The sequence below is a fragment of the Aptenodytes patagonicus genome, chromosome 2 (genome assembly GCF_965638725.1).
Source record: "Aptenodytes patagonicus chromosome 2, bAptPat1.pri.cur, whole genome shotgun sequence".
Classification (NCBI taxonomy): Eukaryota; Metazoa; Chordata; class Aves; order Sphenisciformes; family Spheniscidae; genus Aptenodytes; species Aptenodytes patagonicus.
Window position 1 is genome coordinate 138,012,558 of NC_134950.1, and position 27,097 is coordinate 138,039,654.

Consider the following 27,097-nt stretch of genomic DNA (forward strand, 5'->3'; position numbering starts at 1 on the left):
CGTTTGATGTAAACTGACTTTGTCGGATGCAGTTATGAGCTTTGAATTATAATTGCATGCATATTTTGAGACACAAAAGCATAATAAATTCTTTCCAAGGGTTAACAAAATGGTGACTAAAAAAGGGTCTCGATTTCAGTGGGGCTGTGACACTTGGTACCAGTTAAGGATCTGGTCCACAGACTTATCTGGACTTGCCAAATGTCCTTCACAAGGTGTCTCACAGGAGTTTGTGTCCTGTTCTGGCCTTTACGTGAAGTTACAAGAACTCTATTGCTGATCAGAAACAGTTTTAAAGATAAAAAGCAGAAGGGAAATAAATATTCTTTTTGAATTTAAGAAAAGGTTGATAGTGCAGTGAGGCAACAGTAATTGCTATTTTAATAGAGGTCTGGAAAGAAAATAATGGAAAAAAGATTGATTGGGGTAAAACTACAGATGAAACAAATCTCTTCAGGATATTTCATGGAAGGCTCTGAGGAATGCCAGAGGTCCTCATAAAGCTTTGTGATTGGGAAACAAAATAGAAGAGTTCACTCATTCTTTGTACGTGCACGGTAATTTCTATTGGGAGCAATGAGTGGAATATACCATACTGTGCTTCATTAACCTTAATATAACCTTAAAAACAGATGGCTGTCATTGCAGACAGCTCAGTGACAAGATGTGGTCAATGCAGAGCAAGATTCAAAGATGAAAACAGGAAGTACAGAAAGCAGGATAAAAGTAAGTTTTCATATTCATCAACGAGGCTTTGTCATCAGGAATATTCCAGTTCGGTTATCCTATCTCAAAGGGAGCCATGCCAGAAACAGAAGAAGGCTAATTGGATTTAAGATGATTAAGAGCTTGGAAAGACTTCCATAAGTAGAAAGAGTCTGATTTTCATTTGACTACTATGCTTTTTTAGCATGGAACACATACTGTTTATATCCACCCAAGCATCCATCCATCTATATTGGAATAGGAAAACCGTATTATAAATGAGAATTATTTGCATAACTACAGGCCTTCTGGGGAGTGCAAGCAAGGGTTATATAACAACAAAGTAGATTTAGTGCTGAAGTGTAAGATTAATCTACACAGCCTTTCCCTTTTGCAGAAAGCAACTACTGTCTTCCGGGTAGACTTTATAATTGCATTCATAATCATGAAGTTCAAACATCTGAACATGTTATCTAAGGAGAAAGCTGAGTTTTCTTCTCTCAACTGAGGTTTTGGACAAGTAGTTAAATACCAAGTCCTGACAGCTGGACACAACACGTTATTTCCTATATAAGTGTTACTAACTAATGCTTCTGGTTTTCCATTCTGTCCCACTGGGGACACAGTCTGTGGCTGTCCCCAGTTCAGACGTACAGACTTTCACAGCAAAGGAACAGCAATGAAAACCTCTTTTCTTTCAGATCTTGCATCTTTACTTGGGGTGTTATTGTGGAGAGCATGGTCGTTTGGAAGGGTTCTGATCCAAAAAACATCTGCACTTCGTGTCGCCAGGCTCAGCACAGTCCAGTGCCAGCCATTAGAGTCAAATTGCACCTTCAACTTGAAACTGTACTCAGTAAGAAATAAACTGCAAGAACCGTGACGACTATATGGTCCTTTTGACCTGCGTTTGCTAGCATGTCAGCAGCAGTTAAGAGTTATTTTAGGGTTCTGGTTTACATAGGTACTAGTATCAAATGCTTCCCTAAGTAGCAACCAGGGAACAGCATCACACAAAGGAAAATTTTCCTCCTATAACTTGAATTCTACTTATTTCCAGGTTGTCTAGAAAGGATAAGGGCATACCAGAGCTTCTTAGGTTACATAAATAAAGGAGGATAGGAGGGATTACAGTGGGAGAATGTCTGGCAAAATATTTTCTCCACAAAGAGAGGATTAAAAAAAGAATGAAGCAGAAATTGCATGCAAGAGCCACAAAGGCTTTCCTGGAGCAGACTCTTCATGTGGCACCACACCAGAGCTGATACAGTCTGGGGGTGCCGATGGCTACTACTTCCAGTATGTTCAATTTTGGTGCAGGTTGCTGAAGCTGACACAGATATAATTTTCTACTTAATACGAAACAAAGTAGACTGGTAGGGCATTTTACCTGCGTACTAACAGGTGAAATGTGCCCTATGGATGATGAAAGGTAATTATTGACAGCTTCATAGGGACAGTATTAACATAAATTTTACTTAATGGTAAAGTGCTATGTAGTTAACTGGATTTTAACAAGGTTCTAATTGGGTGTGAAATTTTAGGCTCTGCCCTTCAAATATTGAGAGAAGCGAGGGCTGTATTCTCCGGACACGGAAGATTTCCCAAGCAGCAGTCTGACGTGTATTTGGGGCCACTGTATGCCATAGCTAAGTAGACAGAAACTGTTGTGCCTCCCTTCCCCGCTCGTGGCCCCTCCGACTCCGAGGATGACTCCCTTCTGCCGCGCACTGCAGCACACACCTGCAGCAGCACAGGGAGCTGGAGGGCACGTTTTAACCAGGGTCAGTTGTTCACTCCATCAGTCCCAGCGGACACATGAATACCTGTGTCGATACAAGGGATGTGACTGTTCAGCGGAGGAATGAGAGCCCAGAACCAGGGGGAGGATGGGACCGTTGCTCTCCCTTCCCAGCAACACCAGCTGCCATCTCTACAGCTGTGTACTAAGACCTTACATCTATATAACCAAATACATAGTATTCACAGATAACAAAAAATTAAGAAAAGGGAGAAAGAGGAAAATGAAGAAAGTGATAGTCCAGATTTCTGCACTCACTCCCTTCTTTCTGAATCTACAGGAGAACACTAAAGCCTATTTGGCTGCTAAATGTTTTATAACCTGCCCTGCACCTGGAGCTCCTAGTCACTACCAGAATAGACCTAGCAATAGTATTCCCTAGAGGGAATAACAAAAACGGGTCCTTAAGAATGAGTTCCTGAGGTCTTCAGGAATAAACGTGTGCTGCTGCAGACCTCTGGGCATCTGCAGATGAAGAATGGCAGACAGACAGGTTTACGGGATGCGCGTCCACCTCCTGTGGGCTGCTAAGCCTGCAGGAAGAGGAAAATCACTTTGCCTTAGACACTCATCCAAGCTCACCTGAACTAACTTGTGAAACCCAGCATTCCTAAAATTTTTGTCAAGTTTTAATATAGCCATACCAAAATGTCCCCAGTGAGGGAGGACGGAGTAAGATTGGTGATAAGTCTATGCATATACATCTTCTGTAATTGTATATGCATACCAGTGACAAGTATATATGCATGACCAGTGACCAGAGAGAGGCATTCACTCTTAGACGAGGTTGAGAATTTTAGCCCAAGGGTAATTTTTTTTAAATATTCCCATTTCTAACCATTTATTTTCTGAACAAAATAGCCATGTCAGCATTAGTATCCTTAATCATCCATAGCATCACCATTACTTAATTCAGCTGCATTAGCATTCCTTCTTATTCCTTTGCCTATAGCCCTTTGATGTCATTTGTAATTTCCCTTCTTTCCCTGTAAGTTCTCCAGCTGCCCCATTATCACCCTGTATGCATTGGCACGAGAGGAAAAAAAAACAACCCAGAAAATAAGCACAGAGCTCAGAAAACTGCCTACTAGGCCAAGCAGAAAAGGCAAGATAGGGATGGTGCAAGTGGCAAAGCAATGGGAATTTATTGCAAATCTCTGGTGAGATTGCTCTGCAGTTTCTCTAGGAAAGCTGAGCTACATTGGGGGGGGGGGGGGGGGGGGGGGAGGGGGGCACGGGAGTTAGGGATGTTGAAATGCAGCAGAATTTGTAGCGTGTCCATAAATAGACTCAGTGTCCTACACCTCTCCCTCTGCCAAACAAATTACTCATTCTCAGGCAAAAAAATAGAAAAATAGTCTGTACAATGGCAAGGGAAATCCCTGAATACTAGCCTACTGTGTGACTACGCAAGTAATACAGTCCCGAGTTGTTTTTTACAACTTTTGTTGATTCTAAAATATTCCTACTTTCCCATGTATTCTTCATTATGGCTCTGGAGGTTTTTTTGACAGAAACTTCTCTCATCTCAGTTGAAGTTGATTGTTTTCATAACTGTTTTCACCTATATTTTTCCACTATTCATGGACAGTTAGAAGTGTATTTCAAACTCCCCTGGTTTCCACCTCCTACATAGTTCTCTTGCATCTTCATTGCCTTCCTCACCCTCCCTCACAACAGCATTTTAACATATGAAGTGCTTGTATAGCTCATCTCTGCACTACTACTCCATTTATAAAATTCTTGCATGTTTTCTTCAAACCTCTTTTCCTCCTGCCAGTCCTTACTTCATACTGCTTGAAGAAACCTAGGTAAGACTTATTATTTCCTATGGAATTCCTTGTATGATAACTATTGCCAATTCTTAAAAGAAACAATAGAGTACAACTTTCTTCTTCTTCTGAAACAGATCTGTAAGAAAAACAGTGACAGCAAATAAAAGGATGCCAACTTTCTGACGTGTGCGTGGGAATGACTGGATCTGTCTTTGGAGCCTGGAACAGTTTTGAGCATATGCACAACACAGGCTAGTGAGCATCTACCGGACTCCCGAGGTAAAGTGCTCTCCTGAATTTAGGTCCCACTAGATTCCAGCAGCTGCTGTGCAAGGATTTTTATGATGAGCATTTTGAGGCATCTAAGTAATTTCTATGTAGTCTTTTAACAATATGTATCTACATGTAAAAGTAGATATGTTAATATAAAGACTCATACTATTTCTTAGACCATTCTGTGCCCCATACTAATTCCATCACTATTCACGTCAGCATGAAATCTCAAAAAATCTAGGTATTTTGTTTTATGTTTCTTGGTGATATTGTAATATGTGTATTCTTTCATTCATTTTAAAACTTCAAGGTCAGACTCAAATTAGAGTATCAAAAACTTGAACAGTCCAGGAGTTTTACTTCTTTTGTATCCATAGGAAAAAGACTTCACAAGCCTTAGGAAAAATACATGTTTTTCAATAGGGGTGTTGATCTAGAGATCAAACAAGTAGATGAAGAGAACTAAGAACTTACTGTCTCTGCAAGAAAAGGAGTTGTGAACAGGTAAATAAAAGGCCATCACTAACATTTTGCTAAACTTAAACAGGAGTGGCAAACACCAAAAAGAGTCTCTATGTAAGATTAGGCACTAACAGTCTGTTTTCCCTACTCCCTCTCATACCGTTACTGTGCAACACCAACAAGGTGGTGGCCTTGGGCACCAAGAAAGAAAAAGGAAACTTGGATTAAGAACAGAACAATTGGGGGAAATTATTAAATTAACATTAAGCTTCCTCATTATTCCATTCCAGACTTCACTGAAATTGAATAGCTGCGGTTCCTCCCTGTGGCATGCATACCTTCAACCACAGGGATCATGAAAGAGAACAATAGTCTTTGATTGTAAAAACATGATTTATATATTTGGCATTTTCAAAGAATTCATTCCGTTCCTTCTCTTGTCTCCCTTTGATGATACTCAGTGTCATTACCAGAAGGAACGTGTTATCATTAGAATAAAGTATCCTGCATTTCAAGCATGTTCGTCCACACAGGGCTTGAATTTTTGGAGCTCTTGTTGTGTTTGTATACTCCACAAGCCAGAAGGAGTTTACAACCGGGAGACACAAAACAAATAAAACAGATGTGTTGGCTATGCTCAGATTATACTAAATGCCAAAGTACCTTTACAGTCATGCACAGAACTGCCAGCCTGACAAAAGGAAATGAGCTGCTTATTATATAATGGCAGAGTGAAACCAGCACCGTATCATTCAACCATGCAAAGGCTTCCACTGATTTTGCAAGCCTTTTTACACCGGCAACATTTTAAAGTAAAACAAATCAGGTGCCCCCTGATTATACCCAGAATATGCATAAAGATAGAAACATGCCATTTATTTAGAGGAGAAAGGTAAAAAAGAAAAGATGGAGTTCATTAGATAATTATAATCCATTAATATTTCACTATTTTATAAATTGCCAGCTTCCTGAGCAACAACTACGGTCAGAGGCTGCACCGACACCCAGCTGAAGATCTGCCACTTTACTATTTTTGCTGCTCTTTACTAAACTGTCACTAAAAGCTTGCTCCTAGTTAAACACATGCAAGCACAAAGATCCCAGTGAACCTCCTTAGGAGAGCACGTACCTCACTGTGTTTTTGAGTGACAACTCTGCTTTAGGATTCAAGTTTTTCTAGTCGGCAGAAATGTTTGTGAAGCAGCCATAAAGAATGGTTTGCTAAAAATATGTTCATTTGCTGAAGCTTCCTGTTATGTCTGTGAAAAGCACCTAGATGGCTAACTGAACAGCAGACATCACTTTTATGTAACAAAACTGGAGGGGTCCATTTTGGAGGAACTGTGTGCGTATGTGACATGTTCACACTGAACATGGAGCTTGATGGTGCCAGCCCCTAAAAATAGCACCTGGATATCCTTGTTCTCATCAGCAACCACAACCCCATCTTCTCCGTCGTTCGGTGCATCGATCTGGCACCGCTCTCCCTCCTCCAGAAGAGACAGGAGCAGTGGTACCCTGAGGTACCTCGTTTTAGTAGAAGTGGGAGAGATATAGAGGATGTTTGCATCTGCTGCAAGCACACATTTTAAACAATATCCCTGCCCCTCAGCAGGCAGTTATCATGTTGTTTTGGCAGCAGGAAGGAATCTGTGGTTTTTCTTGAATGTTGCTCTTCTTTATTTAAACTACCAGAAATAAAGCAAAAATGACAGAATGCTCTGTCTATAAATAATCATTCCGGTGTACAGTTATATTAGGAGGTAACTCAGATGGCATGATAACGCCTAACAGGCTAATCTTAGACCTGTAATGCCATAAGATGAAAATATCTAGGCTAAGAATAACTGACCCAGAGGAGTCAGCCTGTTAAAGAGATCCACAAAACAGGGCATTTCAGATTTTCACGTGTTTAACAATAACATCTGCCAATTAGTTTCTCTATAATATTTTGGATTGTACCCACCATATAAAAAACCCACCCACAACAGTAGCTGGGAACGGTTAAAATGCAATGACACCTGAAACCTTCCCTATCATCTATACCAAAACCTGAAATTAATGTATATATACACATACGTTTGCAGGCTATCTATCTATTCTGCTTTCCCACAGCTTTTGCTTTCTCTGTAAAGACTGTGCAGAAGAAGGGATGGGCAGCCGGTACAGAAACAGAGGTCTGATTAAAGCTCTGATAGCAGGAAGAATTACAAGTGTTCCTCATATCCAATGCAAACCTTAATGAACTAAATGCATTCTGTACATAGTGTTACAGGAGGGAAGACTCTGGCTGAAACTGTGTGCGTTTGAGTGCAGTGCAAACCAATAGGTGTTATAAAGCTGAACAGCTGAAATAATAAACGGCTGAAGTAAAAAGCTCTTTTCCAATAAAGTGAGTTAGCTCAACACACCAAAGACAGGCGAGATAGTGTCCTAGTGCCAGTACTAGTGAACCTCTGTATTAAATGCAGTGTTTAATGGTATCAGGAAAGACGTTCAAAGAGGTTTTGAAATTATGTTCTGCATTCTTTTTTTATTACTTTCCACCTTTTGTAGCTCACTATTCTTGTCAATCTTGTACTTTGAAATTCTTATTCCAGGCTTTTCCCACAACCTGTAAATATATCTCCTAATACAAAGTAAGAATGTCAGGTAATCACATGGCTCCAGAAGCTGGGACTTAAAAAAAAAGAAAGAAAAAGCAACGTTACAGCATTAGAGGACACATGAAGTTGTCAAAATTGGTCTGTAGTCAATGTCTTCTCAATAACATAAAATAGAAAAAGCAGCTTCGTTTCATTTTACCACATTTTTGTTCAACTGAATTCATAACCAGTGTCTTGTCCAGCATACATTACTGGGCAGAGCCTCTACTCAAAATCAGTGAGATTTTAACTACAGAAGACTTGCAGGTCTGTGTTGCTTGTCTCTTCTCATTGTATTAATTGTTAAGGCTAAGGCCTTACTCTTTCGTAACAATTAATTCAAATACTTCAGCTACTACTATGAAGCACTAGATTTTTTTCTACTTAGCCTTTACGACAGGCATTGAAAAAGCCTCTCCGGCTGCTACCCAGAACTTCCCTGAACTGAATTTTCACACTCAATTTTTTTCATTACTCTGAAGAGAATCACAAAGTAAAAGCTCAGCATATCCATTCTCGCTCTCTCTGAAGAGTTATTGCCTGAGATACCACATATGCAACATTTTGTATCTGTAAGAACTTTACGTTACCCGATTCAGATATGCAAATATGTCAAGTTTTTCATGAATATCAGAGCAAACCTTTAACTGAATTTGCTTTCTGCAATCTCTCCACAGGAACAGTTGAGCAGGTGAAGGTTTTGTTTGGCCAGAAAAAAGGGGAGAGCAAATACCAAAGAATTTTCCCTGGAAGCAATATAAATGCATGTGTACAAACATGTATACATGGTCATGCGGCCATACGATAGATACAACATATGAGATAAAATTTATACATCGGGGTTTACTGGGGGAAGATAGCTCATGAGGACCCGTCAACCCATGTACAACATGATGCGTGTAGCATTGATTCTGTCATTTATATTCAAGTGACACAGCTTGAATTTCCTGACTGGTGCAGAGAATAAAATACTGTGACTACATTCACTTACTACATTTGTGAAATTGCAGGTGTTTTGCAAGCCTGTAGATAGATGAAGTCAATCAAATTAATCATTCTGAAGCGTTATATTCTCTTTAGAATAGTTTTGCTGTATAGATTCCTGAGCCTGACAGGTATCATCTTCTACTTCACAGAAGGGTTTGCTGATGTAAGCAGGATTGCATAACTTGCTCAGGTCACCTGTCAACTTGGTGACAAGCCAAGGCTTTAAGCTCAAGATCTCCTTGAACTCTTGATTTTTCAACACAACAGCTTTGGGCATGAAGCAGAGGATGCCTTATCCAATAAAAGCCAAGGTGGAATTTAGGCAGGCCAGTGCAAGGCTGTATGTCAAAATACGGCCAGTGAAGCAAACGTAGCAACCTTACCCTTTGGAAAAACAGCACAGTATGTTAAATCACCAGAAGTTAATGAACTCGGCATTACTTCTTAAAGTCCCACATCTACAGATGCCGTGGCTGGGTAGGTTCTTTCTTCTCCTTCACACAACCAACATCTATTTGAGTAATGTAGCCCTGCATTAGTTATTTATGGACTACATTTTAATGAGCGTTCTTACCATGGACTGTGCTGGACCAAATGTTTTTTTTCAAGGACTTATAGTTTATTACTTGTATTGTGGTAAGATAAGAGGCCAGCTGAATGCTAGGGTCTACTGTGGCATTGCACACACATGGAAATTGAGACTTTTTTGGTAAAATAAAAGCAATGGCATAGTTAAATAGTAATTCCAGCTAAATAAGAGGCTTTAGACTCCAGATCTATTTTTTTAAATCATGAAACTAAAATAATTATGGTATCAAATAAGAATACATCAGCATCATTTTCTTAAAGAAAGATGCATAGCACTTACTGCTGCATTTTAGAGCAACAGTACCATATGGGAGAAGCTAGTTCAGTCTTCTCAAGATAGCTGAAACTGCTCTCTGCAGCAAGGTGTAGGTGTCTGCAAATTACACAGCTTCTTCAGTCAGCGCTGATCTAGATTGCTCCATTCATAATTAGACTTTTGATTGGTACCTATCCAGATCATCTCATTCATACTATGATTTACAAGCAGGGATGGATATAGACAGGCAAAGCAGTAATTGAGGGAATACCAGGAGAACTGCTTCACATGACAGAAGTATTTCCTATGCCTGCTATTGTCAGAAATTCCTTAGACAGTTTGCTTTGCAAATACGTATCCATGGGCCATTGAATCTGTCCTCTTTGGGGATGGCTCCAGCCCAGTTTAAAATCAGAGTTGCATAATACATGCCTGTTGCATCTGGAAACTAGCAAACCTAAAAATCCATTGAGTGTTTAAGTTGTGCTTGCTTCAAAGACTTCAAGAATATCAAGGGTGCAAAGTGTAAATGTTCAGGGATCTGCTCTTTTCTTATGTGTAATATGTGCAACTTTTTAACCTGAGCAAAAGTCGCATACAGGTAAGTGAAGATAACTTTAAAGTAAGGACTCTGTGATAAGCAAAATTCAAATGACTGATTCTAGCTACTCCAAATACTAGAGCACATCGTCATACCCTGGCTATTTCTTTCTCCCCTGTATGCAGCATAAAGAGAGACAATACCTGAAAAGTTACCAGGCCTGATCCTGCAAGACCCTAAACTCGAGGGAATTGAAGATAATCGACAGCAGCACTGTCGATTTGTGGTTTCATGTGACATGAATTAAACTGCAGACTATGTACAATGTCAACTACTTGCAGTCTAGTTGTGTATTTTAAAGGCCAACAGAAACACCGAGGAATATTTTGTGTTCTACAGAATATATATTCAAACATCTTTTACCTGGATAATGTTCTTGACTAAGTTGTTGGGGTTTTTTAAGTCTAAAAACCCCCTCTATTCTACTTGGTACTACAGGGGAAATTGTATCTGTTATGTGGGCCTAATGTAATATCAGATAAAAATCAACTGTTACATGATATTCTTGTCTCCAGTGAAGAAAAGCAGAGCTATAAACTTACAGAAAATTACCTCCCTTTCTTGTGTTTCAAATGAGAAAATTGCTATTACTCAAGCAACATTAGTTGGCAGTTACAAGGTAACATAGTGAGCTAAAAAACAGATTTTCACTTGTGTACAGCTAACTTCAACTTGACATAGTATTAAAAAAAACAACAGGAGGGAGGGGAAGCAGTCGGTCTTATCTCTTTGACCAAAACAAAAGCACTGGACACCTGCTGAGCTGTTCAGGAAAACCAAAGAAAAGCATTAATTCTTGAACAAGACGTCGACACTGTAGATGGCTTTGCAGAACTGTAACACTTTAAGAGAAACTTCTGCTTTTACCCACTGTCTTTGCTACAGCTTGGTTGTTCATATTTGTAAACAAGTCTTTCACCTGATTTCTGTCTGTGACAAAGGAACTGTAATTGGTGATCAACATCTCTTCTAAGAAGTTAGAGAAATAGTAAATTCTTTGAGAGATCCAAAAAGAAACAAGCCAACCCAGCAGCTTTATAAAGGAACAGAAAAATTGCCAATCTTAAAACATTACCAGTTGGAAGTCTCCATTCCCCTTAGGTATTCTCATTATTTTAACCTGCACATAACAGCTTTTCAGGCTCTCGTTCCCTCCTTCAGTCTATAATCATTATGAGGTAGCCTTGGCTTTCTATATTGAAAAACACTAATCATGAAGTTAAGACATCTAAGTCTTTTCTAAAAGGAAAGATATTACCATTTGACACAATCTCTCATGATTTATTTTCATACCTGAAACTATTAGTCTGCTTTAAAATTGTATGTAAGAAAGAAACTCAAGTAAAACTTTAAGTTCTTTTTCTATAAAGCAAGAAAATAAACATTTTTTAAAAACAAACAAACGAACAAACAAACATGGGCTCAACAGGTGTACCAAAACAGGCGATATGTGAAGAGAGCTGTGGTCTACACACATAATTAATCTTAAAACTGAGAAGCACTGGCAAGTTTTGTGAAAGAAAAGGAAAAGGAAAAGGAAAAGGAAAAGAAAAAGGAAAAGGAAAAGGAAAAGGAAAAGGAAAAGGAAAAGAAAAAGAAAAAGAAAAAGAAAAAGAAAAAGAAAAAGAAAAAGAAAAAGAAAAAGAAAAAAAGGAAAAGGAAAAGGAAAAGGAAAAGGAAAAGGAAAAGAAAAAGGAAAAGAAAAAGAAAAAGAAAAAGAAAAAGAAAAAGAAAAAGAAAAAGAAAAAGAAAAAGAAAAAGAAAAAGAAAAAGAAAAAGAAAAAGAGAAAAAGAAAAAAAAAGAAAAAGAAAAAGAAAAAGAAAAAGAAAAAGAAAAAGAAAAAGAAAAAGAAAAAGAAAAAGAAAAAGAAAAAGAAAAAGAAAAAGAAAAAGAAAAAGAAAAAGGAAAAGAAAAAGGAAAAGGAAAGAAAAAGGGGGTAAACTAAGACCAAAGTACATGTAAACAATTCACCCTGCATTCTACATATAGCTCCTCTATAAAGCCAACTTTATGAAAAACAAAGTCAGAAACCTAGGATTAAAAAGATATAAAACAGATAACATCGTGCCTTAAAAGACAGAGTTTCTGCCCAATAAAAACATAACTAGAATTCACAGAGTTTAGGAGAGAATGCGCAAGAGTAACCTGAAATTTTGACTTTTTTAGCCTGTCTAAATTGACATGTTATCTGAATGGCAACAATTCTTCCAACTTAATTCATCCTCAGTACATCATTTGCAGGTCTCAAACACAGCTAGCAAAGAAACTAGAAAATATAAGGGTAGCTTCAAATACATGAGGAAATGTCCAGCATTCTTTCAGAGCAGCTTTGAAATACCTTCATTAAAAAACACATCCAATTTACATCTCAGTGAGTCACTACATATGACTACCATTGCCAGGTTCCCAAATATTTTTAAAGTAACAAAATAAGCCATGTATATTGAAGACATTTAAAAGTAACACTGTAATGAAAAGAGAAAGAGATTAGTATTAAACTCCCTTTGTATGCAAACTGGAGAAAAGGAAACTCACAGAAAGACCAAATCCTGTTTACAATAGACATATGACTAGAATTGCCTATGAGGGGCTGTAACTGCAGCCTCCTGACAAGGGCTGTCTGAGGAAGCCTCTCTCTGTGAATAAGCCTCTACCACGAGCCCCATTTTGCAACCACGCAACAAACCAAACAAGGAATCCCAAACTAGATTTTGGTTGTGAGCATTTTGCTCTGTCTGGAAAGCAGCAGACTGAAGGAGACAAACTCCCCACAAAAGCAGCAGCTGCTATCTAACATACTATCGTACAGATAATTATTTAACAACAACTTACATAAAGCCCACAAAAATAAAGTCACTTCTTTAAAGGAGGGGTGTTTTCTTGTCGTGCTAGGCTGTATTTTCCCCGTCAGCCACTGAAGTCCGAGGTACGGAGTTGTCTCTTACCTGAGCTGATCATACTGTGCATTCTTTGCTGAGCCAAGAGCTGTTCACGTCCAGAAACCCCATCTGAGGAAAAACATGATTCACTCTCGTAAATTGTCTGCAGCATATTCCAACCAGTCTGCACTTCAGCTACACGAGAGATTCATCACTGCACTTGCACAGGGGCGTCGGGCACGACCCTCTGCGGTCCTACCTCCTCCAGCGAGGGTTGTAAGATAATACGCTTCGGCAATTAGCAATGTTTAAGCATTTGCACAAGTATCTATCGGGAGAGGGAGAAAACCCAAAATCCACTCTCAGCAGCCCCTGCCTGCTGGAAGGGAGCCGTGAGCGCACGGGGGGCTGTGCACCGCCGAGTTTGAGCAGTTGCGTTCGGGCAGCCAACGGCAGGTGGAAGAAGAAATGAAGAAATATCTCTGCGCTTCAGGCTTTCTGTCGGGGCGGGGGGGAAACACAGCCTCTTATAAACCATCAAACCGAATAAGCCATCTTTCCAGGGACCGGGAGCCCCCGAGGGTTTAGTCGGAATTACCCCAGCCCAGACCAGTGTTGCTGTCCCCGCGCCCCTCTCCTCTCCCTGCCTGGCTCTCCCCCGGCTGGGCGGCTGGGCGAAGTTGGCGGGAGCAGCAGCGATAACTCATTTGCATTTGAATCGACACCCGCGTGGCCCAGCGGTGGCAGAAATAGAACAATGGCCGGCCTGAGCCAAAAATAGGTCAAGCATGGCCGGGTGATTGGAGCCTGCATTAATGCGTTTAAAAATACCACAGCAAACACAGCTGTCCAGTCTCTGTCTTTCAAACTGCCGGCTGTCCTCCCTCCGCCGCTCGGCCTCGAGCGCAATTAACCCCTTCCCCTGCCCAGCCTGTTTCAGTGGGGAGAAGCCAGGGAGGGAGGAAGGCAAGCAGGGAGTGGGACAGAAACACTCCTCGCCTGGGACTTGCACCCCTCTCCCTCCTTGCCCTCCCCCAGGGAGTATTTTGTGAACAGTGAGCAAAACGCCACGGCCGATGTATCGGTCCTAAAATAACGCCGGGAGGTTTTGCTGGCAATGTGGTTTCTGCCTCGCCCACGCGCAGCCATCCTGCTGTTCTATTTTTGCTGCCCGTTTCTCTGGCTACGCCGCAGTCGGCTTTGGCGGGGGAGCCGGGCTGCTGCCTGCTCCCTGCAGGACCTGCAGCAACCTCAGGAGAGGCAATTTCTGAAGCTAACAGGGCTGGGGGGGAGCAGAAGGTGGGGGCAGATGTTAATGAGGGACCGGGTTTTGTGTGTGCAGTTATAAGCAGCCTTTCCATATTTAGCATGCTTGATATAATTCTTATAGTAAGTTACCAGTTGTGGCACAGCATGTTAGACACAGTTAGCGACTATGCACTCTTTGGTTGACTTGCTAAAATTTGGAGAGGGGCTGAGCAGCGCACACTTATTTTTAGAAGCATTAGGCAATTTGCACGGCGTCTTTCTCAGTTTTACAAGATGATGTGCTTTCAGAAGAGCAGCATTTGACAGCGTATCAGACAACAGCACCATGCTCCTTTGTGTCTTGGCAGGTTTCACACACGCTATGTGAAGTTTATTTTTCATAATGATATTTCAAAAGTTGCGTATCTTGTTTGCTGATTAATATACCTACACGTAGATAAGTTTCATTTCACTGTTACAGATGGTACTTTACTTCTCTGCGTCCTGATCTGCCTTATAGCACTTGTTACACAGGTGACCAAAACCTGTCACTACCTACATATATGATGCAGCAGCCTGATCACTCACCTACCAAAATTACGAGTCCCCTTCCATGTCCCTGCTCTGGGGGAGCAACAATGGCCACAGGGATGTTGATTCCTCACTGTAATCAAGAAGCCAATACAGAGGTCATCTCGGAGCTTTCTAGAAATCCACCAAATTCTCAACTATCTCCAGCACCTTTTGCTAGTGAAGACTCAAGAATCTGCCCAGTACTTGAGGCTCAGTTCTGCCTTTTGGCGAAGGATCATCTGCCTGCTCTTCAGCTAACACAATAGATAGTAGCCAAAGGCAGTATTTTTTTTTTTTTTTAACTTCTTACAATTGTGTTACCGAAGAAAAGATTCACAATAACAAAGTACTGTGACACTCCTGTGACATTTGGATACTCAGTGGCACCTGGGAGGCCTGTGGCTCAAGTCTCCTCCATCATCCAAAACCTTTGCTTCTTCCATGTGCCAAATGACCTGGTCCTGCTGACAGTTAGGATCTGTCCCCCGGACAGACGGAGACGGCAGCAGCTGACAACGGGGTTTTCCCTACAGGATCCTCAAGTTAGCACCTATCACTGCTAAACACTCCCCTCTCCTTGCCTTCTGTCTTTCCTACCCCCAATTTTCCCTGGGAGCACTCCTCTCAGGGAAGCTGCAAAGCTCTGCAGACAGCATACACCCAGCTCTGCAAAGGGACAAGGACACGGGCAGTGGCAGCACAGCAACAGGTAGGGTGTTACAGTGCAAGACAGGGGATGAACATCACACATATCATTGTACTATTGACAGCTGACAATTTGGTACTGTGAACATTTTTCTCTTGAAAATAAAAATACCCAAATGTTTTGTGGGAAATACGTGGCACTTTGATGGTGCAGGGCAGAAGACGTTTAACACGAGTGCAAGGGAGATCACCAGTAGAAACAGAAATCTTCTCTAACGCAGAAAAAGCTTTTTATAGACAGAAGTAAATAAAAAAGCAGAATTGCTTATGCCCTTGAGCCAACCAGAACATGACCCTGTTTAGTGATTCAGCGCCTCAAAATAATCAAGTCTCATATTACAGGGAAACACTGGAGGAATAAGTTAAAAACAGGTCAGAACATGGAAAATGCTGGAGGGTGGGATCCTGGTATTAGGTACCCATACGTGTTTATAACTTCGTATATATGCAGCTGCATTTTTACAGATAGCATTCACAGCTCTAACTGACTTCAAATACTTCAGTAACTAAATAAAAGCAAACTATTTTCAAGAGCAGAAAATGTACATTCAGATTTTTAGCTGCAAGTGTTCTTAATTTTGGCGTATGTATTTTAAACTGACAGACACATAAACTATCTTATGTTAGCTAATTCACAAACCATAATAACTACAGCATTGTACTTTATATTTTAGATTATATATAAAAATTATATCAAAATATTTTACTTATGAAGTCAGCCACCCCAAAGGTAGGGTTTTTACAACCTGAATTCTTCCGACTTGCTTCGACAGATTATGGGCCTACTTTGGTACATTCTTAGCTTTAAAACACGTGTGTAAATCCATCCCTTTTCAACATAATATTTAAGTACATGCTCAAATTCTATTGATCGCAATAGAATTTAAACACATAGTTAAACACTTTGCTGAGTCAGCCCAGCCTTTAACTGCACGATCACATGAGTTTAAATAGCTCCTTTAGAGTCCCACAGGGTAAGGATAAAGGGTTCATGCCTGAAGAAAATCTGGTTTTTATTTTTAAAGCTATGGATGTTATAAGGTGACATTTTCATACAGGAACATGAGGGTTTTTGTTCTGTTTTTTCAAATGCATTTCCTAAACTTGGAGAACTTTAATGACGCTGGAGGTAAGAGTAAACTGTTGAAATGATTTAGCGCTGCTGAGGTGACTCTAAATGCAATCAGGAACTTTATAGAAAATGTAAGGCATGTTAGTAGCGCTAAGATCTCATTACAGGAGTTTCACAATGTGTTTCTCTTATTTGCCTTCTGAGCTGCTAAAAACAAATAAATATAAGGAAATTAAATCTGGAAACTGCATTACTGCAACATTAAGACTGAGAAATTAAGCACTCAAATTAGAAAGAGCTAAGATTTCTACTGCATTATTAACTCTGCAACATTATAATTAAGTAGCGCTTTTCTCTTTTTACTTTCCTTGTTAAGTACAAACAGTATATTACTGTTTGTTTTTAGCATATCCCATTTCTCACTCACGTTATTCTGGAGCATAGTCTTCATTAATATTAATAGCTTAGTTTAAACTTTTGCAGTTTTCTTACTTGTAAATGAATTCTTGCATAGAATCTTCTGCCATATTGCTCAATTGTATCATATAAATATTACATACAAAATGAAATAAAGAGATGTTCTTTAGTTTCTAGTCGTATGCTTAAATGAGGATACCGCAGTCTTACAGGTGTCCCATTCAACCTTCCTTCAGCCCCTTTTTCATTTGGCAAGTATTCTGTGAAAAAGCATCAAGTAATAACATGCATCAATATCCAACAATGCATAAACAAGTGGGAGCTAAATGAAGGTTGCATGGGTAATACTAAATCTGGCCTATTTCAGTACTCAAGTTCTGAGTTCTAATCTCTGCAGCCTAAAGAGCTCCTAACTATTTTTGTATATCTAATCACCAGGATTAAAAAAAGAAAAAAATTAACTATTGTATAGAACAGATGTTTCTGTAGCCACAGTTCATTAGATACCATTAGTACCATGTGAAACCCAAACATCCAGCATAAATTACTACAGCTTATGCCAGAGGATTAACTAGGTTAACGAACAGCAGAAGACTATTATAACAGAGAAGCAGATGGTTTGGGAGCAGAAAGAAATCAGGGGAGATGCTCAAGTGGTCTGGTTCTGCTCCCGCCTGGAACTAAAGGACCGTATTCCAAACCCCTGGGTGAGTAAAAATGAACCACTTAATCCACGTGCTCTGCTTGGAAAGATGTAGTGCAGGAATGTCTCTGATTAGTTTTCTGTGTAGCAAGCCTTTGGTGTCGCCTGTGCAGAAATACATGTTGCTTTTTCTTTGCAGTGCCATGAACCCACGGGATAGGCATTTTTTCAAGTGAGGAGAAAACTGCGCTTCTTACGTGCTTAAGCTCAATTCAAGCTTCAAAGGAATTTTCTGGGACAAAGAAAGACGTATCTGTAGCTTTAGGGGATTTTGCGACAAACAATGGGAGAATAAAACTCTACCAAGTTTTGAGGATAAGGAGCATTACGCTAGATAAATGTATGGGTCTCTACCATCTCTCATATAACAATACAGAGAGCCTTGCATCTTTCTCATGCAAATTAGCTCAGGGTTTTTGGAACTAGCTGATGACTTATCACTTCTTTTTCCTCTTAAAATATGCCTTTCCATTCACATAAATAAGTCTACTAGAAATTAAGTCCTAGATTCAGGACAACACCTCAACAACACATACTTGATTATAAGCACGAGGCTTAAGTTAAGCATATGCTTAAGGGCTTCATAAATTCAAAGGTACTTTCCTGAATCACAAAGCTCAAATAATTTAAAAAACCATAGAGAGCTATCAAATAAATAAATAATACTTAGGTTAGGAAATATACAAAATTCAATTATTCTGCTGACACAGTTATTTATCAGGTTGGAACTAAAATCTCCATATTTTGTGGCAAGGCTGAGGTAAATTGCATACAAACAATACAAGCCACGTAGCCAAAAGCAACATCAGATATTGATAAATAAATGCCTCAGACCAGCAAAGCACTTTGCCCCTTTTATGACATTAATGAGGCAAGTAGAGATATGAGCAGTATGAGATTTACCGGGTCTTCCATGGTTATGCCCAGCTTTCTTAGAGAGATATCAGTGCATATATGCACTGCGTCTGCCATGTCTAGCTCCACGAGACACACTGGGATGGACATACATAAAGGAACCCTAGAGCACATAACCTATGATAGCTTGCGATACGTTACCTGTGATAGCTTGCAATATGTTCAGTGTACTTCAGGCATTTCAAGCTTGTTGCATATGTACTGAGCAGATAAGCTGTACCTCCATACAGAGTTTTGCACAGGATTTCCTGATGCCGGGTAGTCTGGCAGGTCAGATCAACAGACCTGGATACTGAGCGTTCCTGGACAACAGACTACTAGTCTCTATGGCTGGAGAACCAAGAGGAGCACCATCTCTAGCTTGTAATATATGCCTGGGTTCAAGTGCTTTTTTGGATTTCAGCCAAGAAATGTAGGCCATGCTTGCTGTCTGGAGAACTCCACTGTGAAAACCAATGGCTATGCAAAGGATTTAGGATCACAGCAGAAGACAGCCAACTAAATATGAGCTCCTAGGATTACAGCAGGACCAAAAAGGCTAATAAAATCCTTGGATATATAAACAAGGTTATACTGAGTAACAGTAGTGAGGTGATATGCATATACCAAAGAGAATATTCTTGGGATACTGTAACTTGTTCCGGTATAGATACCTGAAAAAGAATGCTGAAAAACTGAGGATGGATAGACATGCCACAAGCATAAAATAGGTTTGGAAAACCATTGGAAATTGGAAACTCAAAGACCTGAGATACTAAGTATACTGAAGAAGTTCGGGGGTGGCTTGGCACTGTCTATATACACACAGGGCAAGATGTCCAGTGGTGTAGTAAAATGCTCTTTATCTTAAGGAACAAAGCTTTAAGAAAAATCCATCAATTAGAAAAATACAAGCCAGAAGTGGGCACACATTTTAAACATGTTTTAACCACTGCAGCAACTTACAAATGAGCTTTACATCAATAGTGGCCGTGTCTCTGGAAAGAAAGCTCTAACACTTCTATAGGGCAAACTTAAGGCAGGTTTTGTTGTAGGACTCCAAGTTAGACAGGTCAGACCTGGTGATCATGGGGGTACCTCCAAAGCTACTAAGAACTAGTGAGAATTATTGCTTAACTGATAGGAATAATAAGAACTAAATAGAATAATTATTCCTACATCAAAAATAGTTTTCTTCTTTTAAACCACCTCTCCTGAAAAGCAGAGGTCTGTTTTTTGGTTTTTTTTAAATCCAAAATATGTTTATTTTCCTATGAGATTTGATAATTTTTACAAGAGTAGCACAATGGAGTACACTGTAAACATCTTGGGGAAAAAGTCTTTGTGAAAAAAAAAACCCAACCCCACAAAGTGTTTGCTTTGCTTTTCTATTCAAAGCTGCCCTTTTAAGTAAAATAATTGGATCTCAAAAGCAGGGTCTTTCTAAATCCAAGCTTGGATTCATGGAGGGACAAGGTGGCTTTATATAACATGCTACAACCAAACTATAAAGCTATAGTAGATTTATAGTAGATTTATAGTAGATAGAGACCCATGTAGATTGGGACAACAATTGCTCTTTTAAATTTTGAAGCAAGTAAGATGTTTTCTTAAATATCAAACAATATATACGGTTAGAGAACTGCCACTACATGGCATTGGAAGCTTGGCCAAGAAAAAACATTTTACAGAAAGCACTAAAAAGGGCCTTCTTTAATGTGTGGGCCAAGGAACGGACCTGAGATGCCAGGCCACGTGCTGGGCTGTGGGCACATGCCAGTCTCTCCTGCTGCACTGCCTGCTGGAATCTCCTTCCTCTCCCAGCTCCTCCACCCCTCACTGGGGAGCATTCAAGCACATGGAGAAACAGCATTACATGCACAAACATGCCTCTGAGAGCAGTAATAAACTGACCACTACTGTGCTATGAAAAGGTCACATCTCATGCCGGTCAATAATGTTGTTATGAAACCAGACGAAAGCCTCCTGGTTAGCTGGACCAGGATGGAAGCAAAGTTCAGTCCCGGTCCTCTCCTGTTTTTATCAAAATGTTTCAGTGAACCCAGATCCAGTTTGCATCTAACTTTCTTTCTTGTCTTGAACTCTGATAAGGAACAGATCCGCAATCCAAAATGTTATCGAAACACCAGCTTGGGAGCTGGTTTTACTGTGCCGGTGAATTTGGGGCAATGCTAAAAGGATGAAGCTGTGACTTCAGTGGGTGAACCGTAATTATTTTGCCCGACTTCAGCAGAACCAGGATTTCTCCCAAGCAGCAATATGATCTAAACTTTCCTTGTGGAAGCAACAAATTTATAGACTGCAAAAGAGAAAAAAAAATCAAAATACAATTGAAAGCAAGGTTTCATAATTCTGAAAGGAAAATTACAACACATTTCAAGTAAATATAACCTCTCCCTTTAACTAAGTAAACCACCTTGAAAATCTTAATGCAGCTACTTACTGTAACTGACAATACCTTTACAATATACTGCCAAAATGTGTCACAAACTTGACTTTTGTAAATACAGGCATCCAGCTGGTAGTCCTAAGGCCAGAATCGGCACCAAGAAGGTTTTTATCCATACTTCAAGCTCATTTAGCCAAATCATGCAACCTTTGGTTTGCTAGGCAGTCTGTCCCATAGAAGGGATGAAACAAATGGAGAGGGAGGCTACAGCAAGTGCCCGGCAAAGTCACACCTCAGCAGGCAGATGTGGGCAGCTGCAGCTGCTGCTTCCACCCGTCCCTCGTCTGCCCCATCTCTGGCTCTTAGTAGCAAGAGGCAAGTGCTCAAGCTCTCTAGGACAAAGGGGCAACGCTGGTCTCAAGCCCCACAGTTTTCTGGAAGGAGAACTGTTCACAAAAAACCTGCAAAATCATTCTGAGCCTCAAACCACTATGCAATGGCTAAAAAAATGCACAGGACAAAATTGATAATTTGCATTGAAAGCATGGGAAACCAGGAAGAACACACATTGAATCCATGTTCAGACAACACTCCCATTCTAATCAACTCTAATCAGGTATATTTATATCTTACAAAGAGTCTGGGAGGGGAAAGCTCTTCTATTCACTTCAATCCAAAGAGCTGGTGGGAAAGGGCAGTCCAAAATTAATTAATAAGGAAAAGTAACTCGCAAATGCTGGAATCCCAATGACACAAGCAGAGATGACAGACTATTTTAGATGAGCTTAAGCTTCTGAGCGGTCAACATGTAGGATCAAACTTGGGCTCAGGGCCTGTTCTAAAAATAGCATAGCTCTATGGCAGTCATCTATGCACTTCATATTCTGTCAATTGGTAGTCGAGAGAACAGGATGGCAGGACAGGTGATAATGGCAGGAAAACAAAACCTTTCAGTCAACAAATCACAGGTTCTACACCATCATAAGTCAAGTCTCATGTAAGTCATCAGTCATGGATGGACTGGCCTGTGTACATTATGATTGCACTTCATTTCCAGCCCCTTCCCCCGCTTGTTAAAGCAGTTGCCAATGAAATAAACTGCTAAAAACATTTCCCTGAGGTTTGGAATATATTTTTTTCATTTTAAATCTGAAATTAATGCAATTAAAGTGTTATCATTAGTCTATGAAAAATTGAGTGTGTTTTCAGCAGCCCACAAAATAATGTTGTACACAGGCTAAGTGGCAGTTCTGGCTAAAAGTAACCAGTGACGAAAGCTAGACTGTTCAAGGGAGCAGGTATCACCCGTGGACTGTGTCCACAGAAATGAATGAATAAATCACAACCTAGATTATCTTAAACCTTAATTGTATTCTCCATCTCCTCTCCTTTACCTCTGCCAGAATTCCAGCATAAAAGTAAAGCTAAAAAGGTAGAGATAGAAAACTTGGACAAATAAAAAGTGCACAAACGGTTCGCAAATGGTTTTTTGCCATGACTAAGGAAGCTTTCTGTCTCAGAAGACAAAAGATAACTAGAGCTATGAGTCTGGTTTTGTGTTATCTGATAAAGGGGTGCAGCAAAATTGGGCACCGCCTTAACTAGAAATAGATGCACTCTAATAATAAGGCTGAAAAAAACCCACATAAGTAAATTACCAGGGTGATGAAACAGGCTTAAGTTTGATCAAGCTCTATTTTTTCTTTTTAATTGCCAGTAAGAATGCTTCTAAAAATAGCATCCTCATGCTTTACAATATTAATTTGCTTACTATTCTAAACAAATGCTTGTCTCCATTTTTGGACTATACATAAATGTGACAACTTTACATTTAAGGAGTAATTTACTTGAAGTAACACAGCAGAGCTGGTTTTATTTAGACAACTTCAAAGAAAATGCTACTGTAAGCTATCTAATCACAGCCTTCTCTTTCGATCACTATTTACAGGCATACAAAGTGTATTTCCCTTAGAGATCTTAATCGTGTAAGTCGTGTGTGTGTGTACAAAAATATAAACAGATAAACAATGCACTTTCAGCTACTGGTGTCACACACTGCAGTTGAAATACTAAAGTACACATACATTAATGTAAACAAAAAAATAAAGCTGAGAGGTACATAAGCAAGTGTCTAGCTTAAAACATGTGATGATCGAGTATTTTATTGACTTGGGTCCTAAATCATCACATTCAGTTTTGCTCATTTAATGTCCTCTCAGATGCAGCAGAGAGCCTCCAGCAATTCAGAGAGGCAGTATGCTATTCTGGGACCCATCAGAAAACGAATGAGTTGAGAAGTTGAGCAACTAACTATATTTGCAAGGGGAAATCTCCAAGGCATACCTACCAACAAGAATTTCAGGCTAGAAATACACTAGGATGGTTGCCAACAGAAATATTTCATCAGTCAGTCTTTTACAGTACTGTGGCTCCCATCTCATTTTTTGCCAAGTTATTTAGCACTGCAGACACCAGCAACCAACAAGTTTGGTAACTGCTTTCATTTCTCACACTCTTTTTCTGGCACTCAGCTGCTTTGTGATACTTCATCCTCTGATCCAAAGACCATAAGCTTGCCACAGGATTCTAAGGGGGTCTGTGTGTACTGTTGCGGTGCAAGGAAAGAAAGAAGGTATAGAGATGGTCAGTAGACCCTTAGTGGCTACATATCTGCTACAGTGACCTGCAGCTGTGGAGGGCTGGACTGAATGGTAACTCCTTCAGCCATTTCTTCTCAAGTGGCATTGGGAAATACTGTCTTTCTAGGCAGTGCATGAATCCGAGGACAGCCATTTCTCCAGCATAAATGCTCCTATTTAGGACATGTGCCCTAAATAAGACCGTGTCCTAAATAAGACCATGTGTACTTGTGGTGGGTTGACCCTGGCTGGACGCCAGGTGCCCACCAAAGCCATTCTATCACTCCCCCTCCTCAGCTAGACAGGGGAGAGGAAATATAACGAAAGGCTCATGGGTTGAGATCAGGACAGGGAGATCACTCATCAATTACTGTCACGGGCAAAACAGACTCGACTTGGGGAAATTAGTTTGATTTATTACCAATCAAATCAGAGTAGGGTAATGAGAAATAAAGCCAAATCTTAAAACACCTTCCCCCTACCCCTCCCTTCTTCCCGGGCTCAACTTCACTCCCAATTTTCTCTACCTCCTCCCCCCGAGCGGCGCAGGGGGACGGGGAACGGGGGTTGTGGTCAGTTCATCACACGTTGTTTCTGTCGCTCCCTCCTCCTCAGGGGGAGGACTCCTCACTCTCTTCCCTGCTCCAGTGTGGGGTCCCTCCCATGGGAGACAGTCCTCCACAAACTTCTCCAACATGAGTCCTTCTCACGGGCTGCAGTTCTTCACGAACTGCTCCGGCGTGGGTCCTTTCCACGGGGTGCAGTCCTTCAGGAACAGAGTGCTCCAGCATGGGTCCCCTGTGGGGTCACAAGTCCTGCCAGCAAACCTGCTCCAGCGTGGGCTCCTCTCTCCACAGGTCCATAGCTCCTGCCAGAAGCCTGCTCCAGCATGGGCTTCCCATGGGGTCACAGCCTCCTTCGGGCATCCACCTGCTCCAATGTGGGGTCCTCCACAGGCTGCAGGTGGATATCTGCTCCACCATTAACCTCCATGGGCTGCAGGGGGACAGCCTGCCTCACCATGGTCTTCACCATGGGCTGCAGGGGAATCTCTGCTCCGGTGCCTGGAGCACCTCCTCCCCCTCCTTCTTCACTGACCTTGGTGTCTGCAGAGTTGTTTCACATATTCTCACTCCTCTCTCCGGCTGCTGCTGCGCAGGTTTTTTTTTCCCCTTCTTAAATATGTTATCACAGAGGCGCTACCACCGTTGCTGATGGGCTCAGCCTTGACCAGTGGCGGGTCCGTCTTGGAGCCAGCTGGCATTGGCTCTATTGGACACAGGGGAAGCTTCTAGCAGCTTCCCACAGAAGCCACCCCTGTAGCCCCCCTGCTACCGAAACCTTGCCACGCAAACCCAATACAGTAATAAACAACACATTTATGGAACATCTAAATCAAACCAGCTACTGCAGCAGTCTTGGCACTGCTGCACTGCTGATCAGTAGAATGATGTCTGCCTGGATGGGATGCAGAGGCTTCACTGGCAAGACCATGTTAAGGAGTTCCCTATGTGCTCCCGCTCCTCTCCTGTCCTTGTCCAGCATGGCAAGGTTTTACGTGTATTTATTCATTCATTCTAAAGGAAATCAGATCAGTTTTCCAATGCAGCTCAAAAAGCACAATCAACAAAAGCAAGACCCCAAAAGCACAAGCAAGCAAAGCAAGAACTTTTTATCATCATGAGGTCCTCTGCCTCATCAAGCCACAAGCACAGTGACAGGAGTTCAAAGTAATCCTGACAGTGCTATACTACCCCAGAACTCTATTCACCAGTGGCATGACAGGTATTGAAGAGGACTTGCATCTTGAAGAGACTGATAAATCACAGAAAATCTATACGGCCAAGCCAATACATATAATCAACATAATTGACTACCCAAACTAGCCAACATCATTTAAAGATATGAACAAAGTTAACAGCAGATGTATTTTGAACACTAAGGGAAAAAAAAAGTCTTAGAATTCCATAAACAAAGGTTTTTTAAAAAACTCAAGTTTCTAACAATTTGTAGTCATGATGGTATACATCTAAATTGCATTAGTTAAATAAACAATTAAGGTCTCCTTTGAAAAGGAGAACAGTATTCTTCAATTAGTTTCTATACAATACAAACTCTGCATTTTCTGATGATGCAGAAAATGGAATATTGGGTTAAGTAACTTCTACAAGACTTTGGCTGATGCCTTTACTTTTCATAAAATTTCAGACTAAATTTAGGCTACCTTAAGACTTAGACTAGCTAACAGACTCTGTTTCCTCCACATCTTTCAATGCTCATGTGTAAAACTCCCCCACCAGTGCAAAATTTTCCTGTCCTAGAGGAGGCAGCAATTGGAGCATGCCATTTGTGCACTGAGAGAGCAAAGGGACATTCCCAACTCTGCTGACATCACAGGAGAGGCTGATAAACAATCCATGTCATTTGGCCACCCCATTTGATAAGCTTTACATTTATTTTTGTCATCTGTGCAAGAGAAAAATGATACACAGTAAGGCTTGTTATATGTTATTCTGCTCGACACACAGACTTGAAGAGAACTAATTTTGACCATCATTACAATTAATAATACAGTTTTCAAATTTTCATTTTGGAGACAAGATATGATAATATCCTATCCAATCTGAAAGAGGATTGAATCCTTGTCCTCTTGGAAAGTACAGCGTCATTACATGATTTCACATACAACAGAGAAAACCAGACTGAGCACATCTCGTGCCATTCACTGTCATGCAGAGCCAATAATCTATTTCTGACTCACACGGGTGGCCTGTTCCCATACTTGACAAGGTAACATTTGTCCCTCTACCTGAAGCAATGTAATTCTTCACTGGCAGAAAGTGAGACCTGCAGCAGTCTTAGTCTGGCAGTACCAAGAAGGAAATTTGCATTTCATTCACATACAGAAAGGAAATACCTGCTAGATAGATACAAAACCCTAGTGGACTTTTTTGTTTGGTTTTGGTTTTGTTTTTTTTTTTCTTTTTTGCTTATAGGTTTCTACTTTTCTTATGGTAACACTGAAAAACATCATGTGAAGTTTTTTACACCCATGTAGTCATCATATATTTCTTAAAAGTGCCTGTGAGGGACAATTAATGAATGTTTAAAAAAAAAGAAAAAAGATGGACTAGTTGGTTGTTAGGGCACTTAGGATTTAGCACTCTAGAGCTGAAGTCGCTGACCACAGATTTCCAGTGATCAGAGACACCATAACACTCTGTGTTCCAGGTCCCCATCTGTCAAATGGGAATAAACAGCAGTATATTTCACTTTATTATTTAGAGGACAAGTGCTTTAAGGATGCTCAAGCATTGTGGAAGCGGAGAACATACACTTTCTTTAGGCCAAAATATTTTTGCCAAACTACTACTACAGTGCACAGTCAGCTAGGAACTGGTAATCTGCATCGTTCCACAGGGAACTGACAACGTTCTGATTACTATCCATGACTGTCGATGCT

At 40.5% G+C, this 27,097-nt stretch overlaps 1 protein-coding gene across 14 annotated transcripts in view; it reads right to left on the reverse strand.

Annotated features, from left to right (window-relative positions):
• Positions 1 to 27,097, reverse strand: part of HDAC9 (histone deacetylase 9) — a 499,339-nt gene that overhangs the window by 278,430 nt on the left and 193,812 nt on the right. For 7 of the 14 annotated variants that reach the window (XM_076331371.1, XM_076331370.1, XM_076331369.1 and 4 more), the window contains exon 1: positions 13,040 to 13,617. In XM_076331371.1, the coding sequence (XP_076187486.1) occupies positions 13,040 to 13,145 (106 nt within the window). In that variant the 5' untranslated portion in view covers positions 13,146 to 13,617. Of the gene's footprint in view, positions 1 to 13,039; positions 13,618 to 27,097 lie in introns of those variants that run through there. The other 7 variants (XM_076331372.1, XM_076331379.1, XM_076331374.1 and 4 more) reach the window with 2 other exon arrangements.